This window comes from Globicephala melas, chromosome X (assembly GCF_963455315.2).
Source record: "Globicephala melas chromosome X, mGloMel1.2, whole genome shotgun sequence".
Lineage (NCBI taxonomy): Eukaryota > Metazoa > Chordata > Mammalia > Artiodactyla > Delphinidae > Globicephala > Globicephala melas.
The window spans coordinates 93525855-93539430 of NC_083335.1; the positions used below are offsets into that span (position 1 = coordinate 93525855).

Genomic DNA, 13576 nt, shown 5'->3' on the forward strand with positions numbered 1-13576 from the left:
TTTTCCCCCCATCATCTCTTTTCCTACTGTTTAGAAAAAGGAGAAGCATGACGTAGGACTTTAAATGGAAAGATAGTTCAAGAGATAAAATGTTAACATTGATTATTTCTGGATGATGGCCGTATTGGTGGTTCTAGCTATTTTTTAAATCTCTTTTAGTATTTTCTACCAAAAGGAATATGAATGTAATAACCAGAAAAAAACCATATCATTCAGAAAAGGAAATTTCTTCCAAACATGATTTGGAAAGTAATTGAAAATGAAATAGGGCTTCTTAGAGTAATGGCTAATTCTTGACCTTAATGAAGAAATGTGTAAGATGAGCCCGGAACATCTTGCCATGTCAAAAAGCAAAGGAGTTATTAAAGACTAATAAAGTTATGTCAAAATGACCCAGTAGCCAACTTGAAGACAGATCACATTGGCCAAATATGGGACAATTTGAGCACCAATAAGAGTAATAACTGCAATTAATTGAAACCTTCAAATATATTAAAATGCATGAGTTTATGAAGATACTACAAAACAGGACATTGAGAAGAGTCATAGCAAGATCAATTTTAACTCAGTATAAAAGAGAACTTTCAGTCAGTTTCAATGAACTCTGGTCAGAAAAGTCAGACTGTATAAAAATGGAACAAGAACTGCAATGAACATACAATGGAATGTTACTCAGGCATAAAAAGAAATGAAATTGAGTTATTTGTAGTGAGGTGGATGGACCTAGAGACTGTCATACAGAGTGAAGTAAGTCAGAAAGAGAAAAACAAATACCATATGCTAACGCATATATATGGAATCTAAAAAAAAAATGGTTCTGAAGAACCTAGGGGCAGGACAGGAATAAAAACACAGACGTTTTAGAGAACGGACTTGAGGACACGGGGAAGGGGAAGGGGAAGCTGGAACGAAGTGAGAGAGCGGCATGGACATATATACACAACCAAAAGTTAAATGGATAGCTAGTGGGAAGCAGCCACATAGCACAGGGAGATCAGCTTTGTGCTTTGTGTCCACCTAGAAGGGTGGGATAGGGAGGGTGGGAGGGAGACGCAAGAGGAAGAAGATATGGAGATATATGTTTATGTATAGCTCATTCACTTTGTTATACAACAGAAACTAACATACCATTGTAAAGCAATTACACTGTAATAAAGATGTCAAAAAAAATGGAACAAGATAGCTCTGTATATAAAGAGTGCCCTGATACTGGATATTTTCATGCAGGCTCAAGAATGATTTTGAAGGAATGGTGTGGAAGAGGCATGAAAAGGATGGTTGATCTAAATAGCTCATAAAGATCTTTCAAACCTCAAGTTTCTATTCTTCTTTAAAATTTTTTCCCTTTGGTATGAAATCACAACTTGTTTAGGAATTAACTAAAACACCCAGAAAGCCAAAAGAAAACAAAGCAAAACATAACAATAAATACCATAAACAAAGTCTCCCATGGCTCCAGGAAGGTCTGGTGCAGAGTCTGTGGTTGGGTAAACAGATACTAAAAACAAAGAAACAAACAAAACCCAAAACCCAAAACCCCAGTAGTGTGCTGGGCCAGATCTTGAGAGCAAACATGGATATTGATGAGATGGGCAATCACAAAACAATCCTGATAATCTTAGAAAGAGTTGAGTAGTTCCTAAAATATTGGAATATGGTAGATGTGTTGCAAAAGCCAAAAGCAAACACAAGTTGTATTCTCATAGGGTCCTCCCATTCATTCTTCCTTTTGTCCCCATCCTGCCTTGAATCACTGTGTGCCCCCTAAATTCCAGTTGGTTATCAATGACATCTCCAACCAGTTGAATAGCTAATTGGCAAACAGTGGGAGGAATTTCTGGTTGTGCACAACGACACCATTGAGAACTCTGTAATCATTTAAAAATGGGCATTTCCTATTTTTACTTTTTATGGAAGCAGGCCAAGACCCTAGAGAAGACATAGACTTTATCCCCAATGTAAATTGGCCAAGGAATAAACTTGCTGACTGAGTCTCCCTCTGGGAGGGAGAATATTCCAGTGCTCTGATATCTCTACACAGGTTATAATTTTAGTTATATCAATATAAGAATGATGAGGAAACAAGATAATACCTTCAGCACACCTAGGTGGGCTCCTCTCAAATGGGCTAAGGTTGGAAGAAGCCCAGGGATGTTGAATGAAATTGCCTTTTGACTTATATGTTAGTTCCTAGTTTTGAAGACCTCAGAGATAAATGGGTAGGGCATAATGGCGTTCAGAATGACCTCCTCAAAATGCGCTATAGGAATCTCAGTGTTGGGTCAGCATAAGCTGACTAGGAGATCACAAAGATGGCCAGAATTGAATCAGAGCTTGTCCTGAGATTGAGTTAGGCCATACCTTGATTCAACCAACAGTACTTGAATTTCTTCTGTGGGCCTGTCCTTTAAAAGCACTATCTGATTTATCCTCATATAAACTCATTGAGATACGTATTTGTATCTCCATTTTACAACCGAGAAACCTAAGTTTCAGAAGCAACAGGTCCAAACCACAGGGCCAATGTGGTATGAGCTGTGACTTGAACTGAAGCCCAGCCCTGCTTCAAAGCCCCTACTCTCTACGCTGTGGCAAACTGCCTCTGAACTATGGCTATATCATATTTCATGTTGTGAACAACTAGCTTTTGTTACCATTTACCCAAGGACCTACAACTGCCATGCTGCTAGTTTCTTGGTGGCCTCTGTAAAGATTCTTGGAGATATCGTATTTCCTATTAGATACAAATTTATTAGTACCTAATCAGGTACGTATTTCCCATTAGGTGCCAATATTTTACAACATTTTACCAAGAAACCTAAGTAAGATTACCTTTTTTGGTCTTAATATCATTGGTATAAATATCTTAAGAACAGTATTCCAGCTTTTCAAAACATTCCTTTCAATATAACAATAGTTCACTCCTAGTCTTTTTTTTTTCCCACTGCTACTCTTAAGAAATATGTCTCCTGGGCCTGCACGTCCGGAGCCTGTGCTCTGCAGTGGGAGAGGCCACGGCAGTGAGAGGCCCGCGTACCGCAAAAAAAAAAAAACAAATATGTCTCATCCAAAAATCCCTTTATAACTTCCATTATTTGAGCTATCAGAATGACAATGATTTGAAACCCTTCCATGTTGCTGCAGGGGCATGTGGATATGTGCTTGTGTAGTGGGTTGAATGGTGTCCCCCAAATTCTTATCTACCAGGAAACTCAGAATGAGGCCTTGTTTGGAAGTAGGGTCTTTGAAGATGTAATCAGTTAAGATGAGGTCATACTGGAGTAGGGTGGGCCCCTAATCCAATGACTGTTGTTCTTCTTAGAAGAGGAGAGGATACACAGAGATACATAGAGAAGGTAAAGGTGGAAGCAGAGATTGGAGTGATGTAGCTAGAGACCAAGGAATGCCAAAGATTGCTGAGAGCCACCAGAAGGTAGGAAGGAACAAGGAAGGATTCTTTCCTAGAGCCTTCAGGGAGAGCATGGCCTTGCTGACACATGGATTTGGGGCTTCTAGCCTCCAGAACTTTGAGAGTATAGATCTGTGTTGTTTCTAAGCTACCAGGTTTGTGGTAATATGTGTGGCAGCCCTAGGAAGCTAACAGTCGTTTATGCTGATTTTCCTTTCTACTGGTTTTACACTGGCAGAAAACACTTCAGCGATCCCTACCATAAGTGAGTTACATCTATAGGGGACCTAATTAGAGTAGAACAATGTTACATTATTTGGTTTTATATGGTCCTTCATACACATGGTTCCTGAAGCTGTTTTACTAAGTACTGTATTAAAGTGAAAATGACTGTGAAGGTATTATGTACCTCTCAATAGTGGACTCAGAGCATTAGGCATGAACAACTGTCATTATGGAAGAAACAGAAAGCCTTGAAACTGGAGTGAAAATGTCCCACTACTGTTGCTAAGTTTCATCCTTTTTTTTTTTTAATGGTAATACTTTTTTTTTTACATCTTTATTGGAGTATAATTGCTTTACAATGGTGTGTGAGTTTCTGCTTTATAACAAAGTGAATCAGCTATATATATACATATATCCCCATATCTCCTCCCTCTTGCATCTCCCTCCCACCCTCCCTATCCCACCCCTCTAGGTGGTCACGAAGCACTGAGCTGATCTCCTGTGCTATGCGGCTGCTTCCCCCTAGCTATCTATTTTACGTTTGGTAGTGTATATATGTCCATGCCACTCTCTCACTTCATCCCAGCTTACCCTTCCCCCTCCCCATATCCTCAAGTCCATTCTGTAGTAGGTCTGCGTCTTTATTCCCGTCTTGCCCCTAGGTTCTTCATCACAATTTTTTTTTTAGATTCTGTATATATGTGTTAGCATACATCCGTTTTTAAACTTCCAAAGAATAAGTGATCTGAGTCATGCTAAACTGTCACTTCTGGTGTCACATCTAAAAAGACAAGCCCAGAGTGAGGAAAAAAATAGAATATCCAACTCTTAACCCCAGTAGAGCACCAGAGAATTGACAAAATCTGAAAACACCCTCAAATCTGAAGTAAATTTAACTGAATATATATGTATGTCTTTTGTGTCTTCTGATATGTTAGGGGGTGGAAAAGAGTCGCCGAGAGAGACTTTTCTAAAGAGGGAAGTGAGCAATGGTTCATTTTCTCCAATGGGAGCCTGGCCCTACAGGGATCCACAGTGAACTGAGGAAACAATTCAAGTCTTAGGGCTGTCTTCCCATGAGTGTAGGATACACTCCCTTACTAGTTACATTATATCTAGCAAAATCCAGAAGATAGATGATAGCCCAGTTGTGCAAAAAAAGAGCTAACATAGCAGACCTGAGATGGCTATCTTCAAAAGGCCTGCTTACAAGGTTGGCCCTTAGCTGGCACTTGGACTTTGGGAGGGTCTCCACCACTCCTAGAAATAATAAGGATGGCTCACTACCTAAACTGTTTTTATAAACACTACGGATTATGCTGAACACCTGCTTTCCTTCTGCGAGCCTAGAATTTGGCTTCACGCTAGGCAGAGGGTGCCTATGTGAGCAGCTCCCCGTAAAAATCTTATGCACCAAAAAAAAAAAAATATTATGCACTGAGTCTCTAATGGGCTTCCTGGAAGACAACATTTCACACATGTTGCCACAACTGATTGCTGGAGGAATTAAGCATGTCCTGTGTGATCCCACAGGGAGAAGACCCTTGCAAGCTTGTGCCTGGTCTCCCCTGGACTTGGCCCCACGTGCCTTTTCTCTTTGCTGGTTTTTTTATAATGAATCTTAGCCATGACCATATGCTGAGTCCTGTGAATCCTCCTAATGAATCATTGAACCCGGGGGTGGTCTTGGGGGCCCTGACATACCAACTCCTCCATAATATCAGTAGACAGCTCCATCTCAATGCTCCCCTTCACTCCCCACCAGTACCCTCAGATTACATGATACTCAACTGAGACTTAGCTAAGGAGAATTCCCCTACTATATTTTGAAGAGTGAACAGGTTTTATTATTGTAATCAAGTAAGAAAAGCGAAATACCTTTTATTTTGAATGTGTATTTAGGTCTTTTACTCCTTGATCTGGTTTTTCCTTCCTTTGGTGGCCAAGACAGGACTAACTTGTAAGGGTACATTTTTTTTTAACTTTCAAGTTTAAAGTATGTTTCTTTGTAGATGTAAAAACATTGCCGGCTGTCCTTCTGCTCCTGAGTGCATCAAGTTTGTTCTTGCCTTAAGCTTTTTTTTCTTTTTTTTAATAAATTTATTTATTTTATTTTATTTATTTTTTATTTTTGGCTGCGTTGGGTCTTCGTTGCTGTGTGCGGGCTTTCTCTAGTTGCAGCGAGCGGGGGCTACTCTTCGTTGCGGTGCATTGGCCTCTCACTGCAGTGGCTTCTCTTGTTGCGGAGCACGGGCTCTAGGCACACGGGCTTCAGTAGTTGTGGCACATGGGCTCAGTAGTTGTGGCTCATGGGCTCTAGAGCGCAGGCTCAGTAGTTGTGGCACACGGGCTTAGTTGCTTCGCGGCAGGTGGGATCTTCCTGGACCAGGGCTCGAACCCATGTCCCCTGCATTGGCAGGCGGATTCTTAACCACTGCACCACCGGGGAAGCCCACCTTAAGCTTTTGTACCAGCACCTCTTTTTGTCTGAGGTGCTTTTCGCACAGCTTGGCATCCCTGGCTCTGTCTTTTCAGTGAGCTCTCCACTTCACTGTCACCTCCTCAGAGAGGCCTTCCCTGACCACCCAATCTAAAGGCGCCCCCAAATCCACCCACAGATCACCCTGCTTTGACTTCATCATAGCACTTATTTCAACCTCCTATTGTATTCATGCTTTATTTTTTGTTTAGTCAAAGTCTTCTCCCTCTAGAATGTAATTTCCACTTGAAAAAGTGTTTTGTTTGATTTGATCAGCATTTTATTCTCAGTGCTAAAATCCTGGAAGAAAAACTAGGCATTCAGTAAATATTTTTGAATAAATGAATAATTAAGTCATTTGACTAAATAAGTGACATTTTGGAAACTGCATTTAACAGGTTTCAGGAGAATGGCCCAATTTTCTTTCTTTCTTTTTTTTTTTTTTTTTTTTTCCTGTTGCCACATTCAGTGTGTTCCCCATCCGGTTCTTTTTTCACCAATGGGTAGTGACTTTTTTTTTTTAATTAATTAATTAATTAATTTATTTATTTATTTTGGCAATGCCACGCAGCATGTGAGATCTTAGTTCTCCAACCACGGATCGAACCCATGCCCCCTGCATTGGAAGCATGGCATCTTAACCACTGGACCACCAGGGAAGCCCTGGGTAGTCACTTTTTTTTTTCCACCAGGCCCCCAAAGCAGTGAGACAGGCAGACAGAGAAGCAACGCCATCAATCAGTGTCAAGTGTGCACTTTTCTCTTGATTCAAAAGGGCCAGCACTGGGCTTCCCTGGTGGCGCAGTGGTTGAGAGTCCACCTGCCGATGCAGGGGACGCGGGTTCGGGCCCCAGTCCGGGAAGATCCCACATGCCATGGGGCGGCTAGGCCTGTGAGCCATGGCCGCTGAGCCTGCGTGTCCGGAGCCTGTGCTCCGCAACAGGAGAGGCCACAGCGGGGAGAGGCCCGCGTACCGCAAAAAAACAAAACAAAACAAAACAACAAAAGGGCCAGCACTACCATTTAAACATCATCCAATCTCTTTGCATCTTACAGAGTTTAAGGTCTACAAAAAGCAAGGGGGCAATTGCTATGGATTGTACCGTACATATCGGCAGAGTAGATGTCATTAAGATTCACCTCCTTGCTTCTCCTGTTCAATTACTTCTGTGCAAGGCAGTGGATTTCTCTTGTCTTCTTCAGTTTAGATTGACTGAATTTCTGAATCTCAGCCATATCTTGTTTGTCAGAGATTTTGGCAGATTAAGCAGGAATGGGATGCACAAAAGAAAGTCATGTTTCCACAATAGCTACTCTAACCCCTTTTCTGCCATCCCCATCTACCATTCCAGCCTCCTCTGATATTGTACTAAACTTATTTACTTCGGACCCTAACGATTTCCTCCTGTCCCTCCCTAACTGCACCTGTCCTCAAGGTTCAGCCTTCTGGAATTCTCACACAGTGAGACTCTGCAGCTCATTTTCTACCACTGAGTTTATACTTCTATTTCTCCAGCTATCAACTTTACCCAAATTCTTTATCTCCAGTGGCTCATGGACATTTGTTCGTGGAGGTTCAGCGTTTAATGCAATATGTCCAATACCTAGTCTCTCACCTTCTTCCCGAAGCAGAAACTCCTTTCATTTTCCTGCTTCTGCTAATATATACATATACATTTTAAGAATAACAAATCTGAAACCATTTTGCCTGCACTATCAGTGTACCCTTCACATTCAGTTAGCATGAGACCATATACATATCTTACTAGCTGTCCCTTCTTTACTAACACACTAGCATAGATTGATAGCACAACAGCCAGGATTACTACACAACCTCCCAATTCGGGGTCTCTCAAAGTGTGGTCCAGCCCTGCTTGCAGCAGAATAACTTGAGGAGCTTGTTAAAATATAGATTCCCAGACACCAACTGAACCCTAACCTACAAAATTAGAATTCCTGAGTGTGGGGCGTAGAATTTTGCATTTTAACAGGTTCCCCAACATAATTCTCAAACTAGCTTTAGAACCCTTGGAATTCTCTCTCTACCTCCTATCTCTACCCAGATCCAAATTACTCTGCATCTGTCTACACATGGTTTACACTGGGACACACCTCTGTTTAAGGACTATGACTTTAATACGTTTGCTTACATTTGAGAGTATAAAGTGGGCCTTCGACGTCGGAACGCCCTCATTTTATAGAAAAGGAAACTAAGATCCAGAGAAATTTTCACCCATGGAGGTCACAGAGTAGGTAAGTGGCAAAGCTTGGACTAGATCTCGAGTCTTTCGATTTCCAAGCCACGCAGGAAAGAGTTAACATAGCAGTCCCGTCCGCTGTCCTTTGAAAGGCCTGAGTGTAAGATTGGCCCTTGGATGGCGTCTGGGAGCTTCAGTTTGGGGAGGGTTTCCACCATTCCCAGGACTGCTAAGAGGAACTCCCTGTGCCTAAAATGTTTTTTTGTAAACAATATGGTTTAAAATGAACACCTGCTTTCCTTCTGGGAGTCTGGAATTTGGGTACATGTCAAACAGAGCATGCTATGGGACCGTTCCCCAATAAAAACCCTGGGTACTGAGTCTCTAAGGAGCATTCCTGATGGATAACATTTTACACATGTTGTCACAACTCCTTACTAAGGGAGTTAAGCGCATCCTGAGTGACTCCACTGGGAGAGGACTCCTGGGAGCTTGGACCTGGTTTCCTTCAGATTTCTCCTCACATGCCTTTTCCCTTTGTTGATTGTGCTTCGTATACTTTCACTGTAATAAATCATAGCCACACGTCTGACTATATGCTGAGTCCTGTGAACCCTCCTAGTGAATCATCAAACATGGGGGTGGTCTTGGGGACCTTGCAGCGCACAAGCCAATGTTTTCCATAACTCATTTCACTGCCACTCTCATTGACTGTATAAAAGAGGCAGTAGGAGTAAACCAAAACAGCATGGCCTTAAAAAACGAGCATGATTTAAATGCTGACTTAGCTCCATTACTTCTCTGAGTCATGGTTTCATCGTCTATAAAATAACTGGGCCAATAATACTTACTTTGTAAGTTTTCTTTTTTTTTGGCTGCGCTGCATGGCTTGTGGGATCTTAGTTCCCCTACGAGGGGTTGAGCCTGTGCCCCCTGCAGTGGAAGCACAGAATCTTAACCTCTGGACCCCCAGGGAAGTCCCTGTAAGGTTTTTACAAAGATTTAGCGATAATAGTACAAGAGGTCCATAGTATACACCCTTTAAGAAGGAGCTATGATTATTTTCCTTCGAGTCTTTTGGATAAGATGGAATGACCAGAAGGAATTCTATGGATCCAATTTTGTGTATCCATGTAGCAATGGAATTAATTGTATGGACTAAAAAGTCCCAATCACGGCTTCCCTGGTGGCGCAGTGGTTGAGAGTCCGCCTGCCGATGCAGGGGATGCGGGTTCGTGCCCCGGTCCGGGAGGATCCCACATGCCGCGGAGCAGCTGGGCCCATGAGCCACGGCCACTGAGCCTGCGCGTCCGGAGCCTGTGCTCCGCAATGGGAGAGGCCACAACAGTGAGGGGCCCGCATACCGCAAAAAAAAAAAAAAAAAAGTCCCAATCATATTGGGACTTGTGAGCAGATTATTTTTCCTAGGATCTGTGTAGAGCTCCTGTAACTAAGGACTTGCAGTGCGAATTGTGTGGAGAGCAAGCACGGAAAAAATATGTTTTTACTCATCCTCGGCTTTCAACCCATGCTTGGCTATTCGTCTCTTGCTTTTGGGGTCCTGCCTACTCCACTGATTTCTGGGCCCTGACCTCTTTCTTGCTGCCAATGCGCACTCCTTAGCTCTTTGTTGGATGTTCATCTGTTCCTCCAGCTGCACCTTCTTCCAACCACGAGTTCACACATGACTCATTCACCATCATTCACTTGGTCCTATATAGAGGATCCCCACTGAGACTTCTTTCCTGACTGTGGCCCCGGCTTCAACCCCTAACCAGCTTGTAATATTTGCTCTTGAATAAAGTATATTTCACTTTTGTGGAAACAGTTATTAGGCAAATATAATTCCAGTCAGTGGCAGCATATTTGGAAGAAGAACTCATTTATGTTTATTTATTCTTTTTGTCCCTTGCATCCAGAAGATGAACACAACACTTCTTAATGCTGACATTGTCCCATCTGAAATACCGTAACTAAAAGGTTTAAAGATGAGTTATTTCAAATCTCTTCAGCAATTCAAATGAGGTGGATTTTTAGTATATACTAGGGTAGCTGCCATACAAAGCAGCCAGTGTCTGCAAGGAGTTGCTTTATGGCACATCGTTTTCAGAAAATAATCATTAGTCTTAGATATCAAGGGCGAAATATTTAAACAAAGACATTTGCTCTGTATTTCTCAATCAGACATGATACAATAGTGAGGGCACTGCATGAGGAGTCAGAGGGCCTATGTTTCAGTCTCTAACTATAGTTAAGTGGGTAAGAGCCTTTTCCCACCTCCACTTTCATCTAGGTAGGGCTGAGCTAATAGTACTTGCCAATAGAATGTGAGTGGAAGTGATTGTGCCACTTTCCTGCTAATGTGGCTTTAAAGCAAGCATCCGGTCTCCATGCTATCTTCCCCTAGCTCCTGGCTGGATGCTGACACCCAGGATAACCTTGGAGGCCACATGTTGAAGATGGTAGAGCCATTCTCATCCAGAGTTCCTGAATGGCCACACAAATAATCAGTCCTTCCGTCTTATCAATCAGGAACATTTGCACTATGTTAAGCCATTGACATTTTGAGATTTTTGTGTTATAGAAGCTAGTATGTCCCTAATTAAGTTGTTTCACTTCTTTATGCCAATATGTTTGGGTTGTTATAAGGATTAAATGAGTTAGAACAATGCCTGACACAGAATAAATGTTCAATAAATGTTAGCTATTAATATCACTACCTGCTCTGATGCTAGCAGGTTATGGGTCATGGAACATGTCAGTTTCCCTGGACCTCCATTTCTTCAACTGTAAAACATAAGAGTCATGCTTGGACTTCCCTGGTGGCGCAGTGGTTAAGAATCCGCCTGCCAACACAGGGGACACGGGTTCGAGCCCTGGTCCAGGAAGATCCCACATGCCCGGAGCAACTAAGCCCGTGCGCCACAACTACTGAGCCTGCGCTCTAGAGCCCGCGAGCCACAACTACTGAGCCTGCATGCCACAACTACTGAAGCCCGCGCGCCTAGAGCCCGTGCTCCGCGGCAAGAGAAGCCACCGCAGTTAGAAGCCCGCACACCATAACGAAGAGTAGCCCCCGCTCATCGCAACTAGAGAAAGCCTGCGTGCAGCAACAAAGACCCAACACAGCCATAAATAAATAATTAATTGATTAATTAATTTTTTAAAATGTCATGTTTAATGACCATATTTCCCAAAGTTTGAAATTTTATAATCAGAAACCTCTTCAAATTGCTAAGAAAAAATATTATCTTAACCCATGGAAAGTGGCCAGAGGATGAGGGAGAGGCATTCAGAACATCAGATAAAGAGGGAAAGAAGGAAAACAGAACAGTCCAAAGGATGCCGAGAGGGAAAACCACTATTTAAAGAGAAGCATATTTTCTTTTTGACATTTATCCATCAATTCTGAAATAAGCTTCAAAGAGAAGATTTACAAACCGTGCTGTGTCCATGAGACTTTCATTCACACCCAAATGAATATCTTGTGTGGTAAGAAAACAAGGGTGTCCTCCCAGAAGTGCAAAGCCTACAGTAAAAGAGAGAGAAAAAAGACATTTTGAAAAAAAGAAAGTAGCCAACAAAATTGTGAGCAATCAGCACCATCTCAATTGAAAAGTCAAAATCTTTCAATCTCACCAGCCTCTCTGATAGGGAATTCCCAGGGAAAGCATAATGAGGAACGGAGAGAAGTAGATGAAATTTTCTGTACCAGCGCTTAACTCTCCTTCAGATGTGTGCCCATTTCTCCACCCTCTTGTTGAGATCTTGGCAATATGGGGCATGTTCTCATTTGGAGACTATACCTCATTTTTATTCTTTAAAATATATAATGATGTCCACCAGGAAAATGGGAAAATAAACTATAGTATGGGATATCATGGATTACAATGGAGTACTATTCAGTAATAAAAAGGAATGCACTACTATACATACAACATGGATGAATCTCACAAGCATTATGCTGAATGAAAGAAACTAGACACAAAAGAGTACATAATGTATAATTCCATTTATATGAAGTTCTAGAATGGGCAAAACTAACATAGAGTGGCTGAAATTAAAGCACTAGTTGCTTCTGGAGAGGCTGATTGGCTGGGAAGGAGCATTGGTGAACTTTCTGGGGTTACAGGAATACTTTATACCTTGACAGTTTGTATGTTACAAACCCATATACGTGAGTATATGTATTCCTCAACACTTATTGAACTGTACACTTAAGATCTGTGCATCTTCCAGTATATAGATAATAGGTTAATTTTTTTAAATAAATTTATTTTATTTATTTATTTTTGTCTGCATTGGGTCTTCGTTGCTGCACACGGGCTTTCTCTAGTTGTGGCGAGCGGGGGCTTCTCTTCATTGTGGTGCGTGGGCTTCTCGTTGCAGTGGCTTCTCTTGTTGTGGAGCACAGGTTCTAGGTACGCGGGCTTCAGTACTTGTGGCACGTGGGCTCAGTAGTTGTGACTCGTGGGCTCTAGAGCGCAGGCTCATGTGGCACACGGGCTTAGCTGCTCCATGGCATGTGGGATCTTCCAGGACCAGTGCTTGAACCCGTGTCCCCTGCATTGGCAGGCAGATTCTTAACCACTGCACCACCAGGGAAACCCAAGCCCTTAATTATTTAAAAATTGAAAATAAAGTGAGTATTGAAATGGCAATTTCAGGTCACTAAAAGTCAGCAAGATCAGAAGGTCATTCAACTGCTGTATTTATCCTCCAACCAAGACAGGGCTAAGTACCACTCACATACTGCCCTCACCACTTTTCAGCCCTCCATGGGATGTGAGGTTATTGCAGACATCTGAGCAGATGAGGATGGCTCCTTCCCCACCCTCATAGCACATTCCATTGGTCTGGGGAGGATGACACAGAGAGGGGCCTGCCCCAAGCCATAGCTAAACTCTGTGGTAACAAGGAGAGCCCTTTTACCACATGCCCTGAGGCAAAATTATGGGAAATGGTGACATCCAATCAGAACTTTACTTTCTCATTTGAGACAGGTTCAATAGGCAGGCTTTCTTAGATATACAATGTAAAGGCAAATAAGTATAATTACAAGATAGAGACGTGTCTGAGGAATTTTGCAAACATTACTTTTTTCCTCCTTATTGTAATATACCTACTTTGTCTTTTGGAAAATATGCAACAGTCACAATTTTCTAATCCTACTTGTTTCCCATGAGAAAGGAGGAAATCATTAATCTCATGGTGTGTTGGGGGACAAAGAGTTTTAGACTCATGAAGGGGAATTTGACCCAAAGT

General features: G+C 42.1%; 1 protein-coding gene, 1 long non-coding RNA gene and 1 pseudogene across 3 annotated transcripts in view; 1 reads left to right on the plus strand and 2 right to left on the minus strand.

The window, feature by feature from the left end:
• Nucleotides 1–13576, plus strand: part of LOC132594423 (uncharacterized) — a 163996-nt gene that overhangs the window by 145267 nt on the left and 5153 nt on the right. The gene's annotated exons all lie outside the window — the stretch shown is intronic.
• Nucleotides 1–13576, minus strand: part of OTC (ornithine transcarbamylase) — a 55452-nt gene that overhangs the window by 24026 nt on the left and 17850 nt on the right. The window contains exon 4 of the mRNA XM_030834911.2: nucleotides 11753–11840. Within this exon, the coding sequence (XP_030690771.1) occupies nucleotides 11753–11840 (88 nt within the window). The remainder of the gene's footprint in view (nucleotides 1–11752; nucleotides 11841–13576) is intronic.
• Nucleotides 7243–7400, minus strand: LOC115841215 (thymosin beta-4-like; annotated as a pseudogene).